Source organism: Aquarana catesbeiana, linkage group LG11 (assembly GCF_042186555.1).
Source record: "Aquarana catesbeiana isolate 2022-GZ linkage group LG11, ASM4218655v1, whole genome shotgun sequence".
In the NCBI taxonomy this organism is placed as follows: Eukaryota; Metazoa; Chordata; class Amphibia; order Anura; family Ranidae; genus Aquarana; species Aquarana catesbeiana.
The window spans coordinates 195800031-195826054 of record NC_133334.1 but is presented as its reverse complement, the minus strand read 5'-3'; the positions used below and the strand labels follow the sequence as shown (position 1 = coordinate 195826054).

Below are 26024 nucleotides of genomic sequence, written 5' to 3'. Positions count from 1 at the left end.
GGAGGGGAAGACAAAGGTGACCTGGAAAAAATAGAAAAAAATAGACATAAATTGATGTGGTTCATATAATTGCCTGTATATAAAAAAGATTAGATAGATTAGATAGATAGATAGATAGATAGATAGATAGATAGATAGATAGATAGATAGATAGATAGATAGATAGATAGATAGATAGATAGATAGATAGATAGATAGATAGATAGATAGAAAATGCAAGGGAGGAGAAAAGCATTAAAGAGCAAGGAAGGAGGTGTGACAGGGTGAGGGAGGGAGAGAAAGAACTTAAAAGGGGGAGAGGCAGACAGGAGGAGTGCAAGGTACTGGAGAACATTAACAGAGAGGGAGCTGTGATCACAGATTACACAGGAGTGTGCTATAAGATGCTTGTGTCAGCTTCTACTTCTATCTTCTGATGTACAGCTGAAGAAGAAGTGCAGACAAAAAGTGGAGTGAATATACAGGTAGAAGAAGAGACAGCTTTAAAAGAAGTATACAACAAAGGTGAGAGACATTTTAAACGGACAAATAAAGAAGACAGTTGCTAAATAGGCAGAGGAGAAAAAGAAGACGGTTAGGTGACTGCTATCTATACATAAAGGCACATATGAAGAGGTTCTGATACACATTTGTATGTAAAGTGCCACCACGGATTCCTACACAATGCAAGCTACACGGAGGGGAGAAGAAGCAATTTTTTCACAAGATTGATATTTTTTAACCATCGACACTATTTAAAGTGCCAAATGTCACAGGCTATACAACCAGTTTACTAACCTATAGGTTTGTACGCTACATGCAGCTTTTCTTTCTAATGGCTACCTAATTTGTATACCTAATAATACTTTTTGGCATGCAGTGCTCTCAGATGTTTCATGTTTAGCTGTAGTCAGTATTTTTAACAATATTTTTGATAGTGTTTTAGTTTTCATTTTTAGCAGTTTTAAATGTGTTCAAGTCCTTGACCACCTTCTGCAAATTGTTTATCAGAATACTACTAAAGCAGTCACACAGAGCACTTGCTGAACAGATGGACTTGTAGCCACAGAATTTGGACAGTCTCAAGGAACTCTAATTAAGCATTGTCTGATAACGTACTTGGAAAGTCAACCTTGGCAGCATTTTTCAGCCTTCTTGAAGAGTAGTCCTCTCCTCGGAGCAATCTTGCATTCAGCTGTGTCTCCTCCAGAGATGGCGTTCACCTTTGCTGCGTTCTGTTACATGCTAACACTCGTCCTCTGTGCTTCTCTCATCTTTTTCATCATCTGGCACGTGAGTCTCAAAACTAAAAGGGTGCTGAGGGTCCAAAGGGCATAAGGGCATCCAGAGGGCATACAAATTGTACAGTCAGATCACCCCTCCAAATAACACATTCAAGGTGCTGGGGTAATCTTTGATGTTAGCAAATGCTATGTCTGATGTGAAAGTGGCAAAGGTTAACTGAAAACCTCTGGGCAGATATAAACTAAAATGTATCATGTGGGTGTGCCTTATGTTGAGGCGAAAGGAAAGGAAAATAGCTGGCCTGTGCCAGAGTATGTGGACTTTCATTTTGGAAAAATGTAGGGTGGGAACAATGTTTGAGAACAAAAGACAAATGAAAAAGACAAGCTAAGGTCTGATACAGTAAGTGTACTATAAAGGAGTATAGCTGTATTCTACATGCCCACTGTAGTTATCTGCCTTTGTGTGTAGATATGTATGTGATGTGTCTCAGGTGTACCTTTTTACACTCCAGTACCGAAGTCACAGCTGTGCTTGCGCTCTATCAGGTGAAATGACAATTTATTAGCAGTGAATATTTAATTATAGTGTGTGTATAAAAATAAATTCATAAATAAATAATATAAATAAATAATAAGTGTGTGTGTGTGTGTGTATATATATATATATATATATATATATATATATATATATATATATATATATATATATATATATATACACACACATACGTACATACGTCCCTCCTTGACATTACTGAATATTTGCAGAAGTACAGTATATGGGGACTTTCCTATGTATATAGTGTTATATATTCATTACAATATTTACATATGAGGGTTCAGTGTTTCAACAATGTGCAACTGGTTAGCTGTGTAAATGCACAGTGTATGTTGCAGTGTATATTATGAAGCTTTTAAGGGCAGCAAAATTATAGACTTTTGTAAAGTGGTAGTTCACAGAAGAAGATCTGTGTATTATAAAAGGTTCTAACAGCAAGCTGAAATCTTTTCACTAAAATCAGTGTGTATATATAGTATGTAGTTATATGTACATGATTCCATGATTTTTGCACAGTATATCATCATTCTTTTCTCTGAATGTCAATTAACATTGATTTCCTGTGTGAAATAGATGTTTCTCATTGTATAACGGATAATTTGTAGGTGATTAATTGCAATAGTGAAAGTATCTATACTTGTGATTTGCTGGGTTTCATTGTGTATTTTAAAAGTCATGGTTACCTCCACACATTAATCATTGTTGTCCTGCTATTTATTTATATGTGCAAATACTAACCTAATATATGTGTCTAAAAGTGCATGCTTGTGCCACAATGTGTGTGTATAATTGTATATGTCACATTTTCTTAGCCCACACCCTCCCCCATGTGTGCATCCTTTATGTTTCTGCTTCTCTCTGTTGCTGTGGAGACTGAGCTCGTTTCCATGGAAACTGCATATGTTTATAAAGTGGTACCCAGAGAACTAACCATATCCTAGCTCAGTCCAATCCAGACCACCACCCTACCATATTCTTCCAAACATCCTCTTATGGTCCTCTTTGTGTCAATTATACAATCCCATTCTACCAGTCATACTTCTTTTGTCTTTCATCTACTCTTTGGTTTATGGTTCTACTTTATTTAATCTTTTTTTTTTTATCCCACAACATATGTACATTATCCACCCTTTTTTTGTGTTTTGTACCCCCTTGTCTGGGCACTGTATCCGTATAATCTACTGTCAGCATTATTTAATAACATAGTGCAAATAACAAAGCATTAAGTTCAAATTGCATTAATAAGAACAAATCAAAACCTTTTTTCACTGTCCTGACTTCAGTAGAGTGAATTTTGATTGGTGGCAATGGGCTATTGCACTTTTTGCACACTGCTTTGCTTCTTCGCTCTTACATTTCTAATATAAATTACTAATTGTATTCTATAACAGTATTCATTTTAAAGTGATTTAATAATATATATGCGTGCATGTTTTGTATGATTTCACTCATCAATAAGAAAATGAGAATGTATCCTCCATTATAGTTCACCTTCTATCCACAAAAATAGGTACATACTATACTTTCAATATTTATACTATACTATACTATACTTTCAATATTTTCTGCAGTTTTTAGTGGCGGAGCTTATTAGAGCATTAGTTTGTCAGAAGTCTTGAGGCCTAGGATTATAAAAATAAACATATTTTTTAAATAACTAGAACAATTTCTTCAAAATTGGAGGTTATTGGAAGCCTGTGCACATGAACACTTTCATAACTGTAACTGTTAAATTACATGTTCACAATAATAATAAATAAAAACACTGGGTCCCTTCTATATCCCCCTCAATAAATATAGTTGTGCCCCCCCATCCAATGGCAGTGTCATTCTGTCTGTATCCCAGATGGTAAAAAATCTGGTTCCAGGCTGCCCATGCCTGTGTACTAATGTAGTGTGTGTTGTGTGTAATAGACTTAAATGGAATGTTGCTGCACCTGTACAACTATGTTCCATTTACCAGCCGGACTGCAGACAGTACAAAAGGCTGCATCCACTGTACATAGTAAGTACAGACCTTCTGGGGAACACAGTTCTGTGTATAACACTTCATTAAATTGTAACTCCACTTTTGTTGAGAAAAAAACATTCCCCTCTGGGTGATCTATGTACATTGCAAGGATTTAAACACACTTTGTTGCAGATTCCTACCTTTTGTTATTCTTAAGAAATCACTGTTTGTTCCTCTGTGCCCCTGTGCTGAATGAGTCTAATTGGAGCAATTTAAAAATTATTAACCAGCTGCTGCAGAATCAGGGCTCTAATGAGGAAAGTTGGAGGGTCTGCATCCCTTTAGACGTTATTTCCAATTGGCAGTATCTTACCAAAAATTACATTTTTGTTGCAGGGAATGCCAAAAATCTGAATTGTATCTTAGTGTAGACTTCTGGGAAAATCATTGTGCCAATCACACAAGCAGGAAATTATGTTTCTGGGGCATTCTGTACACATTCTGTGCTGCAGATTCAAAAGAAAAGGTCGTTATTTAATAACATTCAATCACAATATGACTTGTGTTGCATATTTATATTCTATATTATTATATTTTATTTGCTATTTTTTTCCCATGAAAGTGGAGTTACCCTTTAGGTTTATGCACCACATCTTGTGCAGAAAAACACGGTCACTGCATCCAGTATGAACCCCCAAAGACATGGAGACTCCATAAACAATAATTTTATTTTTACTGAAAAAGTTGTTTTATAAAGTTGTTTTAGGTTCTGTTGGTTGGTTAGTTTGTACAGATATAGAGATTAACTGAATTCTTTAAATTATTGACAGTTATGTAGCCATCTCTCAATTTTCTTTAGGTAACATAAAAGGACCTTCTCAGGAAGCAAATGTGGTAATTGCTTGTGCTGGGTCAGTAACTCACATAGTAATGAAGCAGGAAAAAGATGAAGGCCCTGTAGCATGCACATTCCAAAACAAGTCAGCAGTCCCTGTTTCTCTCTCCAGGCAAATTCCCTTTAAAGGAAGGCTGCCATTGCTGCCCCCTTTTTAAAAACACAAGTTTCTTGGTTGTCTTTGGCTGCCATACTTTTGGAGTCACTGAAATTAAATCCGAAAGTTAGAGTGAACTTAGAACTCTTAAACTGCATTTTGTTTTAAGGTCGGAGGCTCAGAATATAACAAATTCATTGCATCATTATGACAGCCAGGAAAATAGGATTTTCCAAAGAAGTTAGCAATGACTATGCATGGAACTAACTGCACAGGGTTTGCATGTTCTCCCTGTGCCTCATGGGTTTCCTCCGGGTACTCTGGTTTCCTCCCACACTCCAAAGACATGCTAATAGGTTACCTGGCTCCTGTCTAAACTAGCCCTTTTATGACTGCACTATATAAGTACCTGTAATAAATAAATATATGTATATTTTTTAAGCATTCGATTATTGTCAACACACAATAAAATAAGGCAGAATCAAAAAAGATACATGGTACTAACTAAGTAAATAGAGAAACCAAATTGTAAAAATTTCCTCTGACTGATTTTGTAGCTGTGACCTTAAAGTGTTACTAAACCCAGGACCTTGCATTCACTATATTTGGTCTCTCACAGTACACAGAACATGGAAATTCAATTATTTTAGCAAATATAAACTGCTAAATACCTATTCTCATCAGCAGTTAGAGCAGTCTTGTGACTTCTATCAGTGTCCAGCCAAGCTATGAATAAAGCTAGTAGGATGAGTTTTCTGACTGACCTATGAGACTGCAAGACCCCTGACTCTCTGTCTGGACAGTGCTGATTGGCCCTGTGCTGATCACATGCATCCTCCCAAGAAAAAAAAAAAACCTCGATCAATAAACACTAAACTTAGCATGTACAGCCTGACTCCATAGAGTCTGTGTTATCAGGAAATTATTAGGGGTCAGTGGAAGGAGGGGAGGATCAGAGAAGCCAGGATCAAACAGCCTTTTTACACAATGCAGAGGATTAACCCCTTAGGTTCCACAGTGAGTATAACAAGCATGATTTACTGCATATACAGACTGATTTTACTGTTGTGGGTTTAGCAACATTTTAAATGATAATGATATAGGTTTTACAGTTCTACAAGTGATCTTTGGGCCAACAGAACATTTTTCCTCAAAAAATATTTTCTTGTTTTAACAGTACAGAATAAAGTACATACACAATTATTTCCCTATTTTTCTGGAAGAGGGTTAGTTCTTTGCTCATATGTTTTTACTGAAATAAGAGTAAAATAATAAATGTGTAAAATGTGAAACATTGGTGATTTGTGTGTGATGTACTTTTGTTGCCAAAATAAATATTACTAGTCCAGCAGATGTTATAGGGAGGCAACATATAAATGAATGTGAACCGTATTTATCGGCGTATAACACGCACCTTCATTTTAAGAGGGAAGTTTCAGGAAAAAAAGCATACATTTTAAATAAAGAACTTTAAAGCAAAATTATGTCACAGCTCATCAATGCAGCTTCGCCAGTACCCATCTGCAGCCGTTAAATTGTCCAACAATGCACCCTGCTCAGTACCCATCTGCAGCCATTAAATTGCCCAAAAATGCAGCCTGCTCAGTGCCCATCTACAGCCATTAAATGGCCCAACAATGCAGCTTGTTCAGTGCCCAGCTGCAGCCTCACCTTTCCCATCATAGCAGCCTCACCAGTGTTTGATTACACAGTGTTGGATTATCCCTGCTGTCTCCGAGGGAAGAGGAGGAGCGAGCTCCGCTGATTTACACAGAGCCACAAGCTCCTGTGTACCTGCCCACGCCTCCAGGCCCTGCTCATATGATAGACAGAACAGAGGCTCAATGCGGGGCCAGGAGGCTGTGCGTGACAGAGCGCCGGGTACACAGGAGATCGCGGCTCTATGTAATTCAGCAGCGCTCGCTCCTCTTCCTTAAGAGACAGCAAGGATCAGCATATAACACGCACACGATTTTCCCCTGATTTTCAGGGGGAAAAGGTGTGTGTTATATGCCGATAAATATGGTATTACCAATTCGATTTTTTTTTATAATTAGGGTGGGCCTGTTTTTTATTACACTTGTTTGTTCTTAGATGTACAGTATTCTTATAGAAGACATAATATAATGTGCTTACTGATTTACTACATTTGTTTTTAAACAAATACATTTTCTTGAAGAAAAGCACAGACAAGCACCAACAATGTAAATTGTCAATTCTACCTTGTGAAATCAGGACTTCAAAAACTTTATTAAAAAAAAAAAAAAAAAAAAAGAAATGTAAAAAATTACCAGGGGGCAATAGGCATACAACTCGCTGACATGTTGTTATCAGACCATATGCCTTTTTTGGGTGTGTTTGGAAGGGTCCCATAGAGAAATGGTAACCCTCACAAAGCACTGAACCTTATGCTAATGGTCCAGGACTTTTCAGAATCCTGAGTGCCCAGGCAAAGATTCTGTATGGGAAGGGGGCTTATATGTCACATTCTTTTTGCCTCTTACAGTTTATTAATCCACATAGAAAATCAATATTGACCTGTGAACATTTGGTATGAAGGGCAAGAAAGTGTAAAAATTGTATATTACATAATGTGGAATCTTCCCACTGACATTACTATTACAAGAATGAGATCATTTTAAATGTTTGGGAGAAAAACTTTAATCCTATTTATTATTGATAATAACAAATATTTTCCAAAATGCATATAACAAACATTTCATAACCTTAAAAAAATAATATCTCAGGTGAAAAACTCAATAATAGTGTACCAGTATTATCAGAAAAAGTTCCATTAAAGCATTTGCAGCAGTACATATATTTACGTTTTCTTCTATATTTGCCCCATTTTTATTTTCTCATTAATGCTCATCAGTATTAGGTTTATTATTTAGCTTCCTTTTCAGCCATTTTCCTTTACGCCTTTCTCATTCCAGATTACGTCATGCTGGAATTTTGCTCTTCTCTGTTAGGATAATTTCTACATTTTTCTGCATGTATTTTTCATCTGTCTCTCTTCAATGTGACTACCACCCACAATGCAAATATCAACAGTGAACTTCTTTGTTTTTTTGTTTCTGTTCTTTTTAATGATTATATTTTGCCTGAAATTTTATTTCACCGCTACATTTTTGATTCATTCAATATTTAGTGTCACAGTTTATTATGCTTTCATCCTAACTTGAATTAAATAGAAGGACTCATTTTTTTAATTAGTTAATTTCCCACTAGTGAAATAAATGCTAATAGTGAAGGAGAATAACAATATTTGAATAAAAGGTTTGTGTGAGGTTTGTTTAATAAGGTTGTGCAATTTGCAATGACTGTGCACCTAATGTAACCAATGGTAACCAGTCTCATTTTGTGTTTTTTATTGCATCTCATTTAACAATAACTTAAAATCGAATTGGTTCCTTTGTTGTTCACAGTTAATGTGCTGTAGTGATTGTATTTGACTGTGCTATGCAGTGTGCCACCTACTTGTCTCCTGACCATAAAATCATCCTGCAGTAAATAACCACATTATTGCTATATTTAGCATTAGCATCACAAAAAACAGTTTTAAGACCCAGCCTTTTCTGACAAAGTAAAAATCTGTATTTTTTTGCTAGAAATTTACTTAGAACCCCCAAACATTATATATTTTTTTCTTACCAGAGGCCCTAGAGAATAAAATGGTGGTAGTTGCAATGTTTTATGTCATACGGTATTTACGCAACGGTTTTCAAACGCAATTGTTTTGGAAAAAATACACTTTAATGAATTTGAATGCAAAAAAACACAATATATACTGTATAACCCAATTTTTGGTCCAATATAAAAGACGAAGTTACGCCAAGTAAATAGATACCTAACATGTCATGCTTTAAAATTTAACTTTTAAAGTTGTTGAAAATGTAAATAATGGGGTTATGGCTGACAGCTGCAGCCATTGCCCTGGCAAAACCACTTAAACACAATCACGTATATATACTGTAAGTGATTGTGTGGCAAGTGGTTAAAGGTAGTTAAAATTCCCCACTGTTCCAATCTGTGTAACCTGTTCCATCTGTGTAAGACACTTCTTATAACTCCTTATTAATATTAAGAGACAAAATGAATGGTTGAAACTGGCCGGTAATGGGATGGTATGCTGATCGTTCCTAACAGGTGATCACCTGAGGAAGATACGAAATTCCCTTGTATCGACACATGTAGGGGAAGGGGACAGGACGGCACGCTTAGCAGATCAGCTGTTTGGAACCATCAGCATACCATCTGTTACCGGCCGGTTTCAACCATTCATTTTTTGCTTTATGTAGAATGGCGCACTGAGGCGCCTGGATATTGTGAGTACCCTGTGTGGGACCTGTACATTTTTGTTTCAATAAATTGCATAAGCATACTACACTATGAAATCCTTTTTTCATTGATTTACTGAAGCACATTGGCGATTGATCCAGGATCCCAGACGCACTGTTGAACCCTGTAGTGGTTCCAAAGCGTGTATTGACCAAGCTTAACAGCAAGGTCACACACCTTAAGGTGAGCCTTCATTACATGGGGGGAGCACCTGAGTGAGAACACAGCGTCTGATTATCGCATCACTTTCACAGCATACTGAATCGCATGGAGTGAACTTTGCACAGTGCACCTAAGCACTTTTTATTCCAGTATTTGGATCTATTTAGATTTCCACAGGCTTATTTGCGTTAATATTTTTTATCACTATATGAATGCACATTGTCATTTTATTATTTGGCTATTAAGCACGTGTCATTTTATATATTTTTCATTTTTTCATCATATATTTTATATATTATTATTACCATGGTGTAGAGGATATATTTTTACCACTGAGTGTTGTCACTGCTGACACTAATACTAATGCTAGAAGCTATTTTTTGCTGCCTCGTACACCAAAAATAGGACTTATTTTACTGACACTCTTTTTAGTGTACCCATTAACCTTTTTTCTGTCTAAACCATAGCAAACCAAAAAGGGAAAGATGGCACACTGCAAATCATGAAGCAACACCCACTTTATTGATCATGCCCACTTTTTTAACCAAATCCACAAAAGCCATGGCATGCTGTATTTTTCTTCTCAACATGCTCATTAAAAAAACTATTCCCCTGCTTGCATGTCTACACATACAATGGCCAGCCTGATGTCGGGGCCAGAAATGAGAGTCGCTGTTCTTTGGCCCCATGGTTCTCACCTTTGGCTTAAATCAGAAAACTGAACCAATTTGGGAGACATGTTGTGACATAGGTAAACTAATGTGATTTAGTAATGGTGAGCATGGCAAAACAGAAAACAATATTGGAACTAAAAACTAAAAAGGGCCCATTCACATGCAGTTTGATGCGTTATAGAAATGTGCTTGTTAGAATGTGTGCTATTGCAATGCACCTTACAAGAATTAGCATATTGTGGTGCCCTTCATTTTGAATGGCACCCCAACTCATATGGCTATGCAGCTCAGACACAGATGTGTTGCAGGACACCACAACACATATTTATGCACTACCATGCATTGTGGTGCGCTGTATTGGAAAACAAAATGCTGCATGTTTGTTTTTAGATCTGTTCCTGTATTTTGATGGCCCATTCAAAATGAATAACCTTGAACTCACTTTTAATGAACCTACTCAGGGGCCTATCACTACTCAATCAATTATGTTCAATGCAACTATATCCAGACGTATTGTAGCACAGAGAAGTGTGAATGGGCCCTAAGGGATAACAGAATGGAGAAGTGTGAATGGGTCCAAGGGCATAATATGGGGTTGAACATTTTATTATGTTAGTTTTGCTTCTATGGTGTGTGTGTCAGGGACTACAATCAACTCCCTTAATATAGATTGGGATCTGGCTGTCACGTGCATGGAGAAGCCCTGGTAATTACATCAGGAAAGCTGCTCTCAGTGTAATCTGCATGGGTGGACTGTCATTTTCACAGCCAGGTCCTGCAGTATGCAAGAGACAGCCAGTAGAGAACAAGGAGGGATTCCTGCTGCAGCTGAGTTACCCCAAATGCCTCCTGCCTTTGTGCTAGCTTGGCCCTTTCCATGTGTAAATCCACCCACAATGCCTCAGCACAATCACATCTAGGTGCCTATAATTCATACCTGCACCAGTTTGCTCCTCCCCCCTCTGACAGAATCTTTGTAAGAGTATAGTTGCTGGTTATGTAAAATTTGTTATTATATCTTGATTTATAGAAAGCATAATGTTTTCTATAATATCTGTGTGCCCAAACTTATATGAATCCAAACTATATACCCCCGAATGTCTGCTAAGTATGATAAGTATGATAATGTTCTACATGAACCGGGAAATAGAAGGGGATACTGCTAGAGTAACCAAAAGACAGACTTTTAGGGCATGGAAACAATGGAGAAATAACCAAAGTAGTATTCATAACATTTATTGAAAAAAGTACATCATATAAACATAGTGTTCAAAAAAGATAAAAAACATGGGGAACATAGAGATGATACAGTTTGTACAGTGAGCCCTTGTGCGTCTACGTGTTTCACCATTAGACTTCCTCAGGACACGATCAAGGTTCAGAGATGTAACAAAAAGAAAAAAGAGAGCGAATCTCACTGTCTGAAATGGGATATATTACAGTTAATATCATACAAAGACATTACAAAAAAACATTACATTACATTACAAAGCATATGCTGAGCTATCCAAGAGAAACCAGAAGGGACAGGTAGATAGCAAAAGGAGATTTGGTTAGGCCTCATGTACAAAATCCCAGTAGGTGAAAAAATTTCCAAAAATCTGGAAAGTTTATAGCAAACTGTAAGGAAGTAAACAAAATGCAATGGGTTCTAATGGGTAAAATATGGACTAGCAAGTAATTTACATTACATTTTTATTTGCATAAAAAACACTAAGGAACAAAAATAGAAACAAAAAATACAAAATACAAAAATACCTACTGGTAAGTAAACTTCAGATATTGCTATAGCAGGGGCAGATGTGTGTCTTATATCCAAGCATGAAAGGATCAAAAGAGCAACAATACTGAAAGGTCCAGTATCCGAAAAAGATAGAAAAAGGTAGAAAAACCTAATTAGGTTGAGCACTGCTAGCGGCATATAGTGCAGCCCAAGCTAGCGTGTTATGCCTATAGACAAAAGATGTAAGAGAGATTGCTTTAGAAACCATTAGCACTGACCCAAATGATTGCATATATGAGAGTAAAGAAGAGTACTTACATGGAGACTGAGATATACAGATATGCCCCTGGGAGACAGCCGGGTGCTGTACACAAAGCCCATGTGGAAAATCGGGCTATTTATATTGAGTGGCCGTGTCCCAGCACATCAATGAAACAGCATCATATGAAGTAATCACGTCACAATGTACTAGATGAAGGGGATTGTGGGTATTGTAGGCAGCACAACGAGCGGGCCTCAGCTCGAGCTCAACACTTATGAGTCAGTTATATATATAATAATAAATCTGCTTCCATTGTTCAAAGATAAAATCAGAGTAGTTGGCTTGAAATATAGCCAAGAAAAAAGCTCATAATATAAATACATACAAATTGTATATATTGTGTGATATCACATTGATCCATTTGTAGGATCCTTTACTTGTTGGGTAAGCAAACACTGTAAATAAGATAGAAAATAAATAAAAAATAAATGAAAAACAAACAAATATTTGTCAAATGGGGTACAATACCTTACGGGGATGAGCAGGAAAACGGGGAGAAAAAGGGGAGGGAATGCACAGGGCAAATACACGTGTGTATGGAAATAAACTGTACGATCACATTACAGAAAAGGTCTAAAACGCATCATGTCATTGAGGCCCGGATATATGGTGGCCTGCAAATTGTGTATCCATTGAGTCTCTCTTTGGAGAACTCTTCGGTCAAAATTACCCCCCATGGGGGTCTTTATGGATAACATCAAAAGCAGCAAATTTGAAGACCATTGGGTTGTATTTATGCTTAAAGGCTATATGGTAGCCCATAATGGTGTTTAGAAGGCCACTAGAGGCATAGTAAACGTGGCTCTTCATCCTCCTCCAAAATGGCCTGATTGTCTTGCCAATGTAGAATGCTCCACATTGGCAGAAAATGATATATATCACTCCGTTAGTTTGACAAGTAATGTGGTGTCGTTGGAAGAGGAATAGAGGGTTCCACAAATAATAGGTCACAGAAATCACAGGCACCACATTGAAACAGACTCGGTGGATCTTGGGCTCTACTTTCGGTTTTACGATAGTGGCTCCACACTAAATGATCTCTAACAGATCCTGCATGTCGGTAGGTAATTTCGGGTTTGGGCCCTATATACTTGGTTAGAATAGGGTCCGCCAGCAAAATGTGCCAATGTTTTTGGATTACCGACCGTATTTTCTGATGTTGGTCAGAGTAAGTGGTTATAAACCTCACTACGTTAGAGTCTGTATGTTTGGGTCCTGGGAAGTGACCAGGACATTTTGATGATAGGCAGCTCCTATCCTCATATTGATTAGTGGTTCCAAATTAATAATAACTACTGCAGTAGGGAACAGACACAAAAGATACGCTCAGCATCTTTCCAAATAACTGTTCTGCTTTATTATGACGCAATTGAAGGTTTTTATACACATGATTACGTAGGTATCACATTAATATTACAATTGTACATTTAGGGTAACAAGGGGCAATACATAGGCAGGCTAATTCTAATCAGGACTCGAAAGAATGTAAACATGTACTGAAAACATTATTAGTGCCGTGTGCACAGTGAGGGCAGTGTGCAATACATACAAAATAACAGCATTTACAAATTTCCATTACAGTCTCCTCTCTTTTGATCAATATTTTGATCACTAACCATACCTGCTATCACCTTTAACCTGGAACCTCCACACGCTTAGGTGGAGGTAGTCCTGGCCAAAGAGGCAAAAACTCCATTGTGGAGAAAATAATAGCTGAGCAGCTTTTTCATTACAAAATGACTTTTCATTGTGAAAAACAAATGATTGATAAGACATATTTACAGAGTACTGGCTGTACACTCCTGTGGCCAGAATGGCCTTCTAGCTTAATTGTTGGCATGCTGACTTATCAGCACATGTAAACACAGACAATTCTAAATAAAATGGAAGACGTACAAAAGACAAATGTGACTTCAACATGGCTAAACTACTTTTCAAATCACATTATATATATATGTGCATATATATATATCCCTTACAATTAAAGTAATTGAACCAAAAAGTACCCTAGACTGTGATCGCAAGAGGAAAACAAATCGAACACAGAGATTTCTTTAATTTAGTCATTTTTGCAGTGTCTGGTGTGGATCCAGGTGACTTTTCCTTCAAGTTTTGCACATATCTTTTGCAAAAAGAAATCTCTGGAAAGGATGTTCAGCTTTTGGTAACACCTTTGGTAACAGGTAAAACAAGAAGTGGTATGTTATAAAATCAACTGTGGTGAACCCTGGCTCTATCCCACGCTCATTTACTAAGGCAGCCATGAATGATCACCCTTTCGAAAGTCCTGTTTCATAAGAAGTTGCCCCCTGTGGACCACTTGTTCTTCTTGTTCTGGGGTCCTTAAAGTTGAATTATTAATCCCAGCTATACTGGGCCAGAACTAGGGTGGAATCTATAAGTTGCACAGACCTATCAAGTGTCCGGGGCTGTAAATGCAGCATCCTTTGTCACCTGGTCTGCTTCCATGTGTGAGTTTTAATGTTAGTATGGCTACCTCAGCAAGAACCTGGAAGGCTGAAAACAGCCGATCAAATTAACTTAGCATGCTTGATTGGTTTACCTGCCGAAGTAAAAACAAACTTCTGGTCCTTCAAATGGAACCAAAAGCTCTCTATATCTTGACTATCTATATAAATATAAACTCTTTTTATAGCTCACAGGCTTTGCTAAAACATGGAGCTCTGCTTCTTGAGCTGGGGAAAAAGGATCCAATGACTCTAAATAAAGAGTATCCTTCTGGGCGATAAACTGCATACTCAGTATGGGTATTGCCATATTCATTATAAAACCGGGATCAAATCTACAAAAAATTTAATATCTGGGTCTTCAGGGAGTGTGTCCTGCACTGGGCTCACAGCAACTGATTCCTACATCATCAATTTAACACATGTGGCTTCCTTTGTCTCCAGCCTCCTCCAATAGAGGCAATAAGGTGGCTGGATTCAAATGTATGCATTTTTCATTGTTTGATTTGTACATAAAGAAACAAATTAATATTTTGAACCTTTCATTAGATAAACATTTAGTTAGCTGTATATTTGCTGCACAGAATATGGGACCATTAAAAATTAAATATTTGACCAAAATAATGTCTGTAACTTTGTCTAGCACCTTTGCATAAAGCTACAGCTCTGGTATATCGGGGTGAACCCTTCATTACTGGGTCCAGCTTGCATAAATATATTACAATTGCTTGTTTTCTATCATGCTGTTTGTGTAAGAATTCCCATTTCATGTTTAAAAAAGACAACTTTTCCTGGCAATATTATAATAAATGATAACAATACCCTTCGGTCAAGCAGAGATGTCAATAAATCCAAAATATTCTTCTGCGTATACCACTGCACTTACAAGGAAAAGGGGCACATCATTTAACAATCCACACATTCTGCTTTGGATTTCAAAAATAAAAATAAATAAAAACAAAAGGACCAACAATCTGTATGATGGACCAGAAAGCACTCAGTCACATCAAAAACTATAGAACAACTGGCTGCAGGTGGCATCTATGCTAACAGGGTGTGTAGACTTGATGTGATGGGTCTGTTATATTTAAATTTTATTTATTATTACTCTCGCATCATGGACCGCCATAACAGTTTTTATCAGCCCTTAAGATTTCATTTTTGTAGAAAAACTTCTTATGTATCCCATCCATCTTGGCTTTGTCAAACATTACGGCAGCTGTATTCCAATTAACAACCTCATCTTAATCTTTTTTTTTCTCTCAATAAGGGCTTATTGTATAAATGTAAAATTACAAAATTGTTATCTTAAAGCGGGAGTCCGGCGACCAATCTTTTTTTTTTTTTTTTAGGTTATTGAGACACTTTGCTAACCCCAAAATAATACTCACAGTTTGGGTGTAATATTTCCGCCTCTGTCTGTTTTCGTACTGAAGAATAACTTAAAAAATGTGATGCTGGCTGTTTCCATCTTGCTTGTGGGCATGTGAAGCCCACAAGCATGGATTTCCTGGACGCAATGAATGATGTTCATTCACAGCTTGTTCACATGCATGATCATTGTTTCCCGCACTGAATCTTGGGAAGCCAGACACTAAGCTCCCAGGAGACAGTGCGGCGTCGGGGAAAGGCAATAAACACGCCTACTCCCATGGGAGGAGAGACAGGAAGTGCCACAATAAAGTACAATATAAAGGTAATTACACCGATAAAAAAAAATTTTGTGCGGCATTTGAACATCTATGCAATTAACTGAAGGGGGTAAGAATAAGTTAAACATTTGAGTGGAACCCTGCATTAATCTAAACTAATCCCATTTTTACAAATGTTCCCAATAACCTGGATTTCATTTCCAACCAAAGGTTGTCTAAACCAGTTTCAATATATCTATATTATTAATAAAATTGTTAAACTCATATTAGAAAGTAATACTCTAATGATAATTTCAATATCACACACTAATATATATCCACAGATAAATTTCCTTAAAGGGGGACATATTACATAATTTTACTTAATTTCCCTTTTTTAAATGCACTGTTTCCACTGTCAAAGGATATTCAATTTGTGTAATACACGGTTAAATGTAACCTTCATTTTACCATGTTTGGACAACAGATTCAAAAATAATTGTGATCAGATTGTTTATCATTAGATTCGTTAACCCGGCACATTTTGTTATAAATGTTTTGGCTAAAAAAAATGAAATTGGCATGGTGTCCTTCCAGCTTATCACTGATCTCTCTTTCCAGCCACATTCTTTCATGAGAGCACAAAGGAGGGGGTCACATCTGCGTACATGACACACACAAGCGATAGAACTAAAGGTTCCAGCATTCACACACATACGCGAATATCTCTCTAAAATTGCTTACATTTTTCCCATTTGTACACAACACATGCATATCATTCTCCCAATTTCTTTTAACTCTTTTTTATATTTCCTTGCTTAACTTCTGCTTTCCTTATTTTGTTCTGATATCCTTTGCATCCAATGTATTGTAATACTATACTTCACATACTGTACCTTCTATGAGTCTATGATCAGACGCTCACCATTGTGAATCCCTGTCCACTTTAACCATTAATCTAGGGGCTCAGTATAGGCGGAACCGCACCTTCGGTTCATATATAGCGCTCCTCTTGCACTGGGCATTTTTGAGGGTCTCTTACCCTTCATTCCCTTACTTAATTTAATGCCCATAATGACTGGCCAGTCTTCTCTACGTGTGCCTATACCCTCTTGCCTCTAAACTACTTCATCTTTTAGATGTGCACTACATATACCTGTGAACAGCACTATTCTTCCCTTTCTTATCTATAACACTCCGAAGGACAGTAGACAGTGACAACATAACATAAAACCACCAATCAATACAATTCGATTAAGGGGAGTAAAATAGGTACCCTTTGTCACGAAAATGCCTTACCGATCAAAGAAGTCTGATAACTCAAATGTAAGCAAAAGGCTTACCTCAGCCGGCTGATTATCAGAAATTCCCGGATCGTCTCAAGCTCCTTGTTTCGGATTCTCAGGGTCACCTGCAAAGCCCCTCCTGGCTGGCTCGCTACTTGACCAGGATATTTTGATGATAGGCAACTCCTATCCTCATATTGATTAGTGGTTCCAAATTAATAATAACTACTGTAGTAGGGAACAGACACAAAAGATACGCTCAGCATCTTTCCAAATGACTGTTCTGCTTTATTATGACGCAATTGAAGGTTTTTATACACATGATTACGTAGGTATCACATTAATACTACAATTGTACGTTTATGGTAACAAGGGGCGTTACATAGGCAGGCTAATTCTAATCAGGACTCGAAAGAATGTAAATGTACTGAAAACATTATTAGTGCTGTGTGCACAGTGAGGGCAGTGTGTAATACATACAAAATAGAATACAATTATATACAGAACTTACAAATTTACATTACAGAAGAGAATGGTATTCCTAGGTCTAGCCACAGCTTTTCGAAAAGCCTTTTTGAGGCTGATTTTATGGGTGGATTTTTTCTTGACCACCTCACCTAGTGATTTGATATCATTTTGGGGTATTGTCGTTTGAATCCGGATGCCTAGATGATATCAAATCACTAGGTGAGGCGGTCAAGAAAAAATCCACCCAGTTTCCATCCCTACATATTAATTCAAATGTGTGGACTTTCCTCACTCAGACCACCAAAGATATTGAATTACTATTGTTTCAAAAACTGGCTCATCAAAACTTGAATGAAGCACACAAGGCCGCACTTGACAACCTGAGTAGAAGTTCTCACTTGGGGATCAAGCCCTCAGACAAGGGCGGTAACGTGGTAGTGATGGACGAGCTTCAATATAGAAACGTGCTGGGACATCCATAAGGATAGACTATGGTACAAACCAATATCTGAAAATATCATTACCAAATTTAACCAGCAATATGACGACATCATACAATCCGCCTTTGTCGACGGTTTGATCACCAGGGAGATTTTTGAGATCATACAAATTCCCTCCCCTAGAATCACAACTTTTTACTCGCTCCCCAAAATACACAAAAACCCCAAAAATCTACTGGGGTGCCCCATAGTATCTGGTGTAGGCTCGAAAACAGAAAGAGCAAGCAAATTTGTTGATGAATACTTACGCCCACACGTCATCGTACTACCTTCCTATATTAGGGATACCCCGAACCTTTTGAGAAGCCTGGATGGCCTTACTGTGCCCCCTGGCTGCTATTTGGTAGCCATAGATGTTGAGGCCTTATACTCATCAATTCCACATGAATTTGGTATGGAGGTTATTGCTAGGTTCCTTAGTGAAAGGGGACCCAAGTTTGCAAGCCTCAATGGCTTTGTATTACAACTACTCTTCCACATTCTTACCAAGAATGTTTTTTCCTTTGATGGGTTCCACTTCCTCCAGGTACAGGGGGTCGCTATGGGTACGTGCTGTGCACCTTCCTATTCGAACCTGTACCTGGGGGGGTGGGAATGAGATCTATTTGCCAACGATGAGCATTCAGATCTTTTTTCCTTCGTGCTACGGTGGTTCCGCTACATAGATGACATCTTATATGTGAACCAGGGATGCAGGGATTATTACGGTGCCAAAGGAAAACCAAAATACATTATATAAAACATATGAAATTTTATTGACAAAGTTTAAAAAAAGCAAGTTTGTATACTGTTACATATACAGGGTGTGCACCAAACTACAGGAAGTTTAAAACCATTTGTAGCGAGGTTTACAAGACTAAGCCTGAGAGTGTGGTGGCCAATCCTGTATGCATGTAATTAGAGGTCCTACATGTTTCGCCAGAAGTGGCTTCCTCAGGGACAGATGGTTGTACCTGTATCGTTACTGTAAATTCTATAACGAGAAATTCACAATCAAACAAAAAACAATGGTAAAGTGCAGCAGATATAAACATAGGTAGAACACGCAATAAATTTTGTGAGTTGTCAGACATAATCAAGCACCACACTAGATCATGACCATTGAACGCCTAGTGCCTACCACAGGCCCAAATCCTCCTCCCCTACCCAGCAGGCACCCCAAATTGCCCAAAGATGGAAGGTGACTACCTGCAAGCCGCCGGGGGCAGGCGTGAGCAAATCCCTGAGCAGCACCAAGGTGTAGGGTACATGTTGTTATATGACAAGCTGATGACTTTATTTATGTGCATACATTTTTAGTAATTTGTGTATTGTCGGACCTGCCACAATTGGGGAATACGTTGGGGACCCAGCCCTTTTCGCCCTAATGGTGTGCGGGTGGTTGGGGCTTTTTGGTCCCCCACGTGTCCCCATCTGCCTCATTCCGCCAACCAGACTTCCATTGAGCTCTTTTCCATTCTCTGGTGCCACCACTTCCCCTTCCCCCTTTCCTTCTTTCCCTCCCTTTTCCTTCCATTTCCCCTTCCCCTTTTTTCTCCCCCCTTTCCCCTCCCCCCCGCTCCCCTGCCCCGTATGCCTCTGTCAGGTCTCTCACTTACCAGACCGGTGAGTCCACTTGGGCAGAGGGTAGGCTCCCTTACGTATCCGACTCGCGGCCCCTGGTAGAGCAGACAGGAGGCCCACGAGTGCGGAGTGGTATGAGAGCCTGTGCAGGAGTCTTCAAACAGCAGATGATAGTCAGCGGCACAGACAACAGATGCTGAACAGGAGCTGGAGACAGGTTAGTGCACAAGCTGGGTTTTGGCAACAGGCGGGCAGCAGAGGTACAGAAGGAGCAGGCAGAAGCGAAGTCAAACAGGCCGGGGTCAAATGCAGGCGGAGGTCAGGAGAGTCCAAAAGGCAAGCCGGGTCGTCAACAGATCAGGAACACAGGAATCACAGGAACTAGGAACAGGAAACGGGAAACAGGAAACAGGAACTAGGCATGGAGCTGTTGATCAGGCAGCACTGATCAGAGAGAGAAGCAAGCCTAAATAGGCTGATTGGCGCCAAACGCCGCGTTCGTGCACGCACCGTTACGCACAGGCACCCGCACACCCGCACGCGCCTGAGCGCGCCCCCGGACAGCGGCATGCACACCAGCGCCACCAGGCGAACGCATAGCAGCGCCCATAGGCACCACCGCGTCCACCACGGCCAGCCGGCATGCCAACACCAGTGCCCACAGAAGCAGGCGCCCGAGCACCCGCAGGAAAGCGCGCACCAACGCGCCCCGGCGCGCGACGACGCCCAATCAGGTAAGCTCTCTGACAGGCTCCTTGTATCTGCCCAAAGTGACTCTTTCTGCTGGGTCCCTGTGGGTGGTGTGGGTTCACTCCAAGTGCTTCTCATCTGGGTTTACAGGGATGCTCTGGCTGTATGGACACCCAAGGGCAATGCAATCCCAGCATCTGCCCGCTTTATGCCACCGACACCTGTCGATCTTATGATCGGTCCATCTCCAGTAGACTGTGTTGCCACTGTCACATCGGCTTCACAGTCTAGCGCCTTGTCTGCTGCGTGTTTACACACGCAGCATCTGACACTGCCGCAAAGTCTCCTGGTCCTTGTAGGACCGGGAGCTTTGTTGTTGCGCGCATGCGCAGTGGCATCTCTAGTCCGCTCACACGTGCAGTGATGTCAGACACTGCACGTGTGTTGGGGGGTATAAGATCGCCGGCGTCTATCACTTCGTCTCGGTAAGCACACAAGTCTCCCGCAATCCTCCTATATGATAAGTGTTATATATGATAAGTGTTACTCTTTAGCAACTTATATGTGCCTCCTCTCCTCATTCTCTCTGCAGCGGAACACGTCTTTTGCTGCATTCAAATCACAATCAATTTTCACAAAATCAATTTTTATGATCAGCTACCAATTCAGCATACAGTATTATTAATTTAAGATTTTATCTTTGGGTAAGTGTACCACACACCCGGATCTTTGTATATGCTCTCACCAACATCTATATATGACACTTGGCTGTCTATATTTACATAATATGGCTTATTGGTAACTATATGCCTTACCCCTATAACAACACTTTATCAATTATTTGTAGATATTCTTGTGCAGTTCCTGTCACCATTTATGTGGATTTTTTGACGACACAATCTGAGTGAGTTTGGGTGTCCTGCACTTTTGAGTATTACACAGATATTGTAAGTACAATTTCTGAGACTATGTTAGTCCAACTATATGTTTGTAGGCTTGTGGATCCAGATTTGTTTTGGTACCCACTTAAGCTGCTTTAATTAACTTACTATATATATTTTTTACCAGGTCCTCTTATTTGCCCCCTGCAGCCACCTATTGTACCCTACACCTTGGTGCTGCTCTGGGATTTGCTCACGCCTGCCCCCGGCGGCTTGCAGGTAGTCACTTTCCATCTTTGGGCAATTTGGGGTGCCTGCTGGGTGGGGACAGGAGGATTTGGGCCTGTGGTAGGCACTAGGCGTTCCATGGCCATGCTCTAGGCGGTGTGGTGCTTGATCATGTCTGACAACTCACAAAATTTATTGCGTGTTCTACCTATGTTTATATCTGCTGCACTTTACCATTGTTTTTTGTTTGATTGTGAATTTCTCGTTATAGAATTTACAGTAGCGATACAGGTACAACCATCTGTTCCTGAGGAAGCCACTTCTGGCGAAACATGTAGGACCTCTAAATACCTGCTTACAGGATTGGCCACCACGCTCTCAGGCTTAGTCTTGTAAACCTCGCTACAAATGGTTTTAAACTTCCTGTAGTTTGGTGCACACCCTGTATATGTAACAGTATACAAACTTGCTTTTTTTTAAACTTTGTCAATAAAATTTCATATATTTATTTAATGTATTTTGGTTTTCATTTGGCACCGTAATAATCCCTGCATCCCTGGTTCACATATATTTTGAAAATTATTGGTATGAGGTGCCGTATCGTACCGAGGACCACCCAGCTACCCTTACTCCCTATTTTTTAGCATAGATGACATCTTGTTACTATGGGCGGGACTACCAACAGCACTCGAAGAATTTATGGCCGTTTTGAGTCAGAATGACTACAATTTAAAATTTACAATGCATTTCAGTCCAACTACTATTGTATATCTTGACATCACCATGGACATTACTGAGGATGGCCTAATTGGTACGTCATTATACCGGAAACCCACCGCGGGTAACACAATTCTACACGCACTAAGTGCACACCCTCAGCCTCTCATTCAAAGCATCCCCTTCGACCAATACTTGCGCCTTAAACGCAACTGCTCCAGTGATATCAATTTTAAACAGGAGGCAGACTGACTATATGAACGGGTTTTAGCCAGGGGATACAGTAAAACCAGCCTCAAAAAGGCTTTTAGAAAAGCTGTGGCTAGACCTAGGAGTACCATTCTCTTCCCAGGACCCAAACATACAGACTCTAACGTAGTGAGGTTTATAACCACTTACTCTGACCAACATCAGAAAATACGGTCTGTAATCCAAAAACATTGGCACGTTATGCTGGCGGACCCTATTCTAACCAAGTATATAGGGCCCAAACCCGAAATTACCTACCGATGTGCAGGATCTGTTAGAGATCGTTTAGTGCTGAGCCACTATCGTAAAACTGAAAGTAGAGCCCAAGATCCACCGGGTCTGTTTCAATGTGGTGCCTGTGATTTCTGTGACCTATTATTGGTGGGACCCTCTATTCCTCTTCCAAATGGCCAACTCACTCACCTACGACACCACATTACTGGAGCATTCTACGTTGGCAAGACAATCAGGCCATTTTGGAGGAGGATAAAGGACCATGTTAACTATGCCACTAGTGGCCTTCTAAACACCACTATGGGCTACCATATAGCCTTTAAGCATAAATACAGCCCAATGGTCTTCAAATTCGCTGCTCTTGATGTTATCCATGAAGACCCCCATGGGGGTAATTTTGACCGAAGAGTTCTCCAAAGAGAGACTCAATGGATACACAATTTGCAGGCCACCATGTATCCGGGCCTCAATGACATGATGAGTTTTAGACCTTTTCTGTAATGCGATCATACAGTTTACTTCCATACACACGTGTATTTGCCCTGTGCATACCCTCCCCCTTTTCTCCTCGTTTTCCTGTTCAACCCCGTAGGGTATTGTACCCCATTTGACAATTATCTGTTTGTTTTTTATTTATTTTTAATTTATTTTCTATCTTATTTACAGTGTTTGCTTACCCAACAAGTAAAGGATCCTACAAATGGATCAATGTGATATCACACGATATATACAATTTGCATGTATTTATATTATGAGCTTTTTGCTCGGCCATATTTCAAGCAAACTACTTTGATTTTATCTTTGAACAATGGAAGTAGATTGATTATTATATATATAACTGACTCATAAGTGTTTATATGCATTGCTGTTTTTATTTATTTAGCCTATGTTGTTTATCCACGGGATCCAATAGTGACATAATCTGGTACCAATCTATAATATGCTGTTATATTTACATTTTTCATGCCTCTTTACATTGCCCAATGAAGGTACTCCCAGCAACGATATTTTCCACTTATTATTATATCTAATGCAGGGTTGTTCTATCAAGTTCTTTTGTCCTATTTGGCCTTTGTGTTAATGCAAGCCAAGTTGAGTTTCGTCTATCACTCTGCCTACAAACCCCACAATTCAGTTTTCTTGTCCTATTTTCCGTGCACATGCACACATCGAGTGGAGGCCCTCTCGTTGTGCTGCCTACAATACCCACAATCCCCTTCATCTAGTACGTTGGGACGTGATTAGGTCATATGACGCTGTTTCATTGATGTGCTGGGACACGGCCACTCAATATAAATAGCCCGGTTTTCCACATGGGCTTTGTGTACAGCCCCCGGCTGTCTCCCAGGGGCATATCTGTATATCTCAGTCTCCATGTAAGTACTCTTCTTTACTCTTATATATGCGATCATCTGGGTCAGTGCTAATGGTTTCTAAAGCAATCTCTCTTACATCTTTTGTCTATAGGCATAACACGCTAGCTTGGGCTGCACTATATGCCGCTAGCAGTGCTCAACCTTATTAGGTTTTTCTCCATTTTGGATACTGGACCTTTCAGTATTATTGCTCTTTTGATCCTTTCATGCTTGGATATAAGACACACACCTGCCCCCGCTGTAGCAATATCTGAAGTTTACTTACCAGTAGGTATTTTTGTATTTTGTATATTTTGTATTTTTTGTTTCTATTTTTGTTCCTTAGTGTTTTTTATGGTACGTAAATTACTTGCTAGTCCATATTTTACCCATTAGAACCCATTGCATTTTGTTTACTTCCTTACAGTTTGCTATAAACTTTCCAGATTTTTGGAAATTTTTTCGCCTACTGGGATTTTGTACATGAGGCCTAACCAAATTGAAGGTATCTCCTTTTGCTAGCTTCCTCTCCCTTCTGGTTTCTCTTGGATAGCTCAACATATGCTTCATAATGTAACATGTTATAATATGTTTGTGCAATAGTTATGATTTTAACTGTAATATATCTAATTTCAGACAGTGAGATTCGCTCTCTTTTTTCTTTTTGTTACATCTCTGAACCTTGATCGTGTCCTGAGGAAGCCTAACGGCGAAACGCGTAGATGCACAAGTGCTCACTGTACAAACTATATCATCTCTATGTTCCCCATGTTTTTTATCTTTTTTGAACATTATGTTTATATGATGTACTTTTTCAATAAATGTAATGAATACTACTTTGGTTATTTCTCCATTGTTTCCATGCCCTAAAAGTCCGACTTTTGGTTACTCTAGCAGTATCCCCTTCTATTTCTCTCTATTGTCGGATATGGCAATATTAGTGCTTCCTTCTCCCATTTTCCATTCTACATGAACATTTTCATACTTCTGCTGCTATTAAAAATAAGATATCCCTAGTCGTAACTTAAAGAAAAGTCTTTTACAGGCGGTCCCCGGGCTACGAACATACGACTTACAAATTACTCCTACTTACAAACGGAGGGAGACAACAGGAAGGTAAGAGGAAATCTACCCCTAGGAAGATAAATGCACTCCTGTAAGGCTGGGTTCACACTATTGTGAATTGGATGCGTGTTTCCCCGCATCCAATTCACATGTCAGGAAATTGTGACCGGCTCTCTATGGAGCTGGTTCACACATCTCCAGGGCGGCTCCGGTGCGAATTGCACAAGAGTCCTGTGTGTCTTCTGGTCTGTTTCAGTTCCGAATTCAGCCAAAGATTCAGACCTGAAATGGTGAATGGGGACGCAACAGAACCATACTGCGAGCCGCTCTGTGCTGCAGTGTGAACCCATGGGACAAAGGTGTCTCCACTGAAGGTTTTTCACCAATCCTTGCTTCCACAACAACCCAAAATTTTCAAAATCTGTCATAGGACAAAAAGTGAGGTGAAATCATCTGACCAGGGGCATAGACAGCAAAACAAATGATACAAGGGTGTTAACCCTTCCCTATGCTATCCAAAAAACTTGCTGGAGTTACACTTAAAAGTGGAGTGTAACATGGGCTGGAGTTACACTTAAAAGTGTACCTGTTCCGACTTACAAACAAATTCAACGTAAGAACAAACCTACAGACCCTATCCTAGCCCTACAACCTGGGGACTGCCTGTATTGAGAAATATGTGTAGACTGCCGTTGTTGATTTCTGCTTATGGTTATTGTTGTTTGATCATGCTAAACCT

General features: G+C 39.3%; 1 protein-coding gene across 2 annotated transcripts in view; it reads left to right on the top strand.

The window, feature by feature from the left end:
* The first annotated feature begins 249 nt into the window (after positions 1-249).
* LOC141112370 (protein cornichon homolog 2) overlaps positions 250-26024 on the top strand; it is a 411398-nt gene continuing 385623 nt past the window's right edge. Inside the window, exon 1 of one of the 2 annotated variants that reach the window (XM_073605161.1) lies at positions 250-1272. In XM_073605161.1, the coding sequence (XP_073461262.1) occupies positions 1192-1272 (81 nt within the window). In that variant the 5' untranslated portion in view covers positions 250-1191. The remainder of the gene's footprint in view (positions 1273-26024) is intronic. The other variant, XM_073605160.1, reaches the window with a different exon arrangement.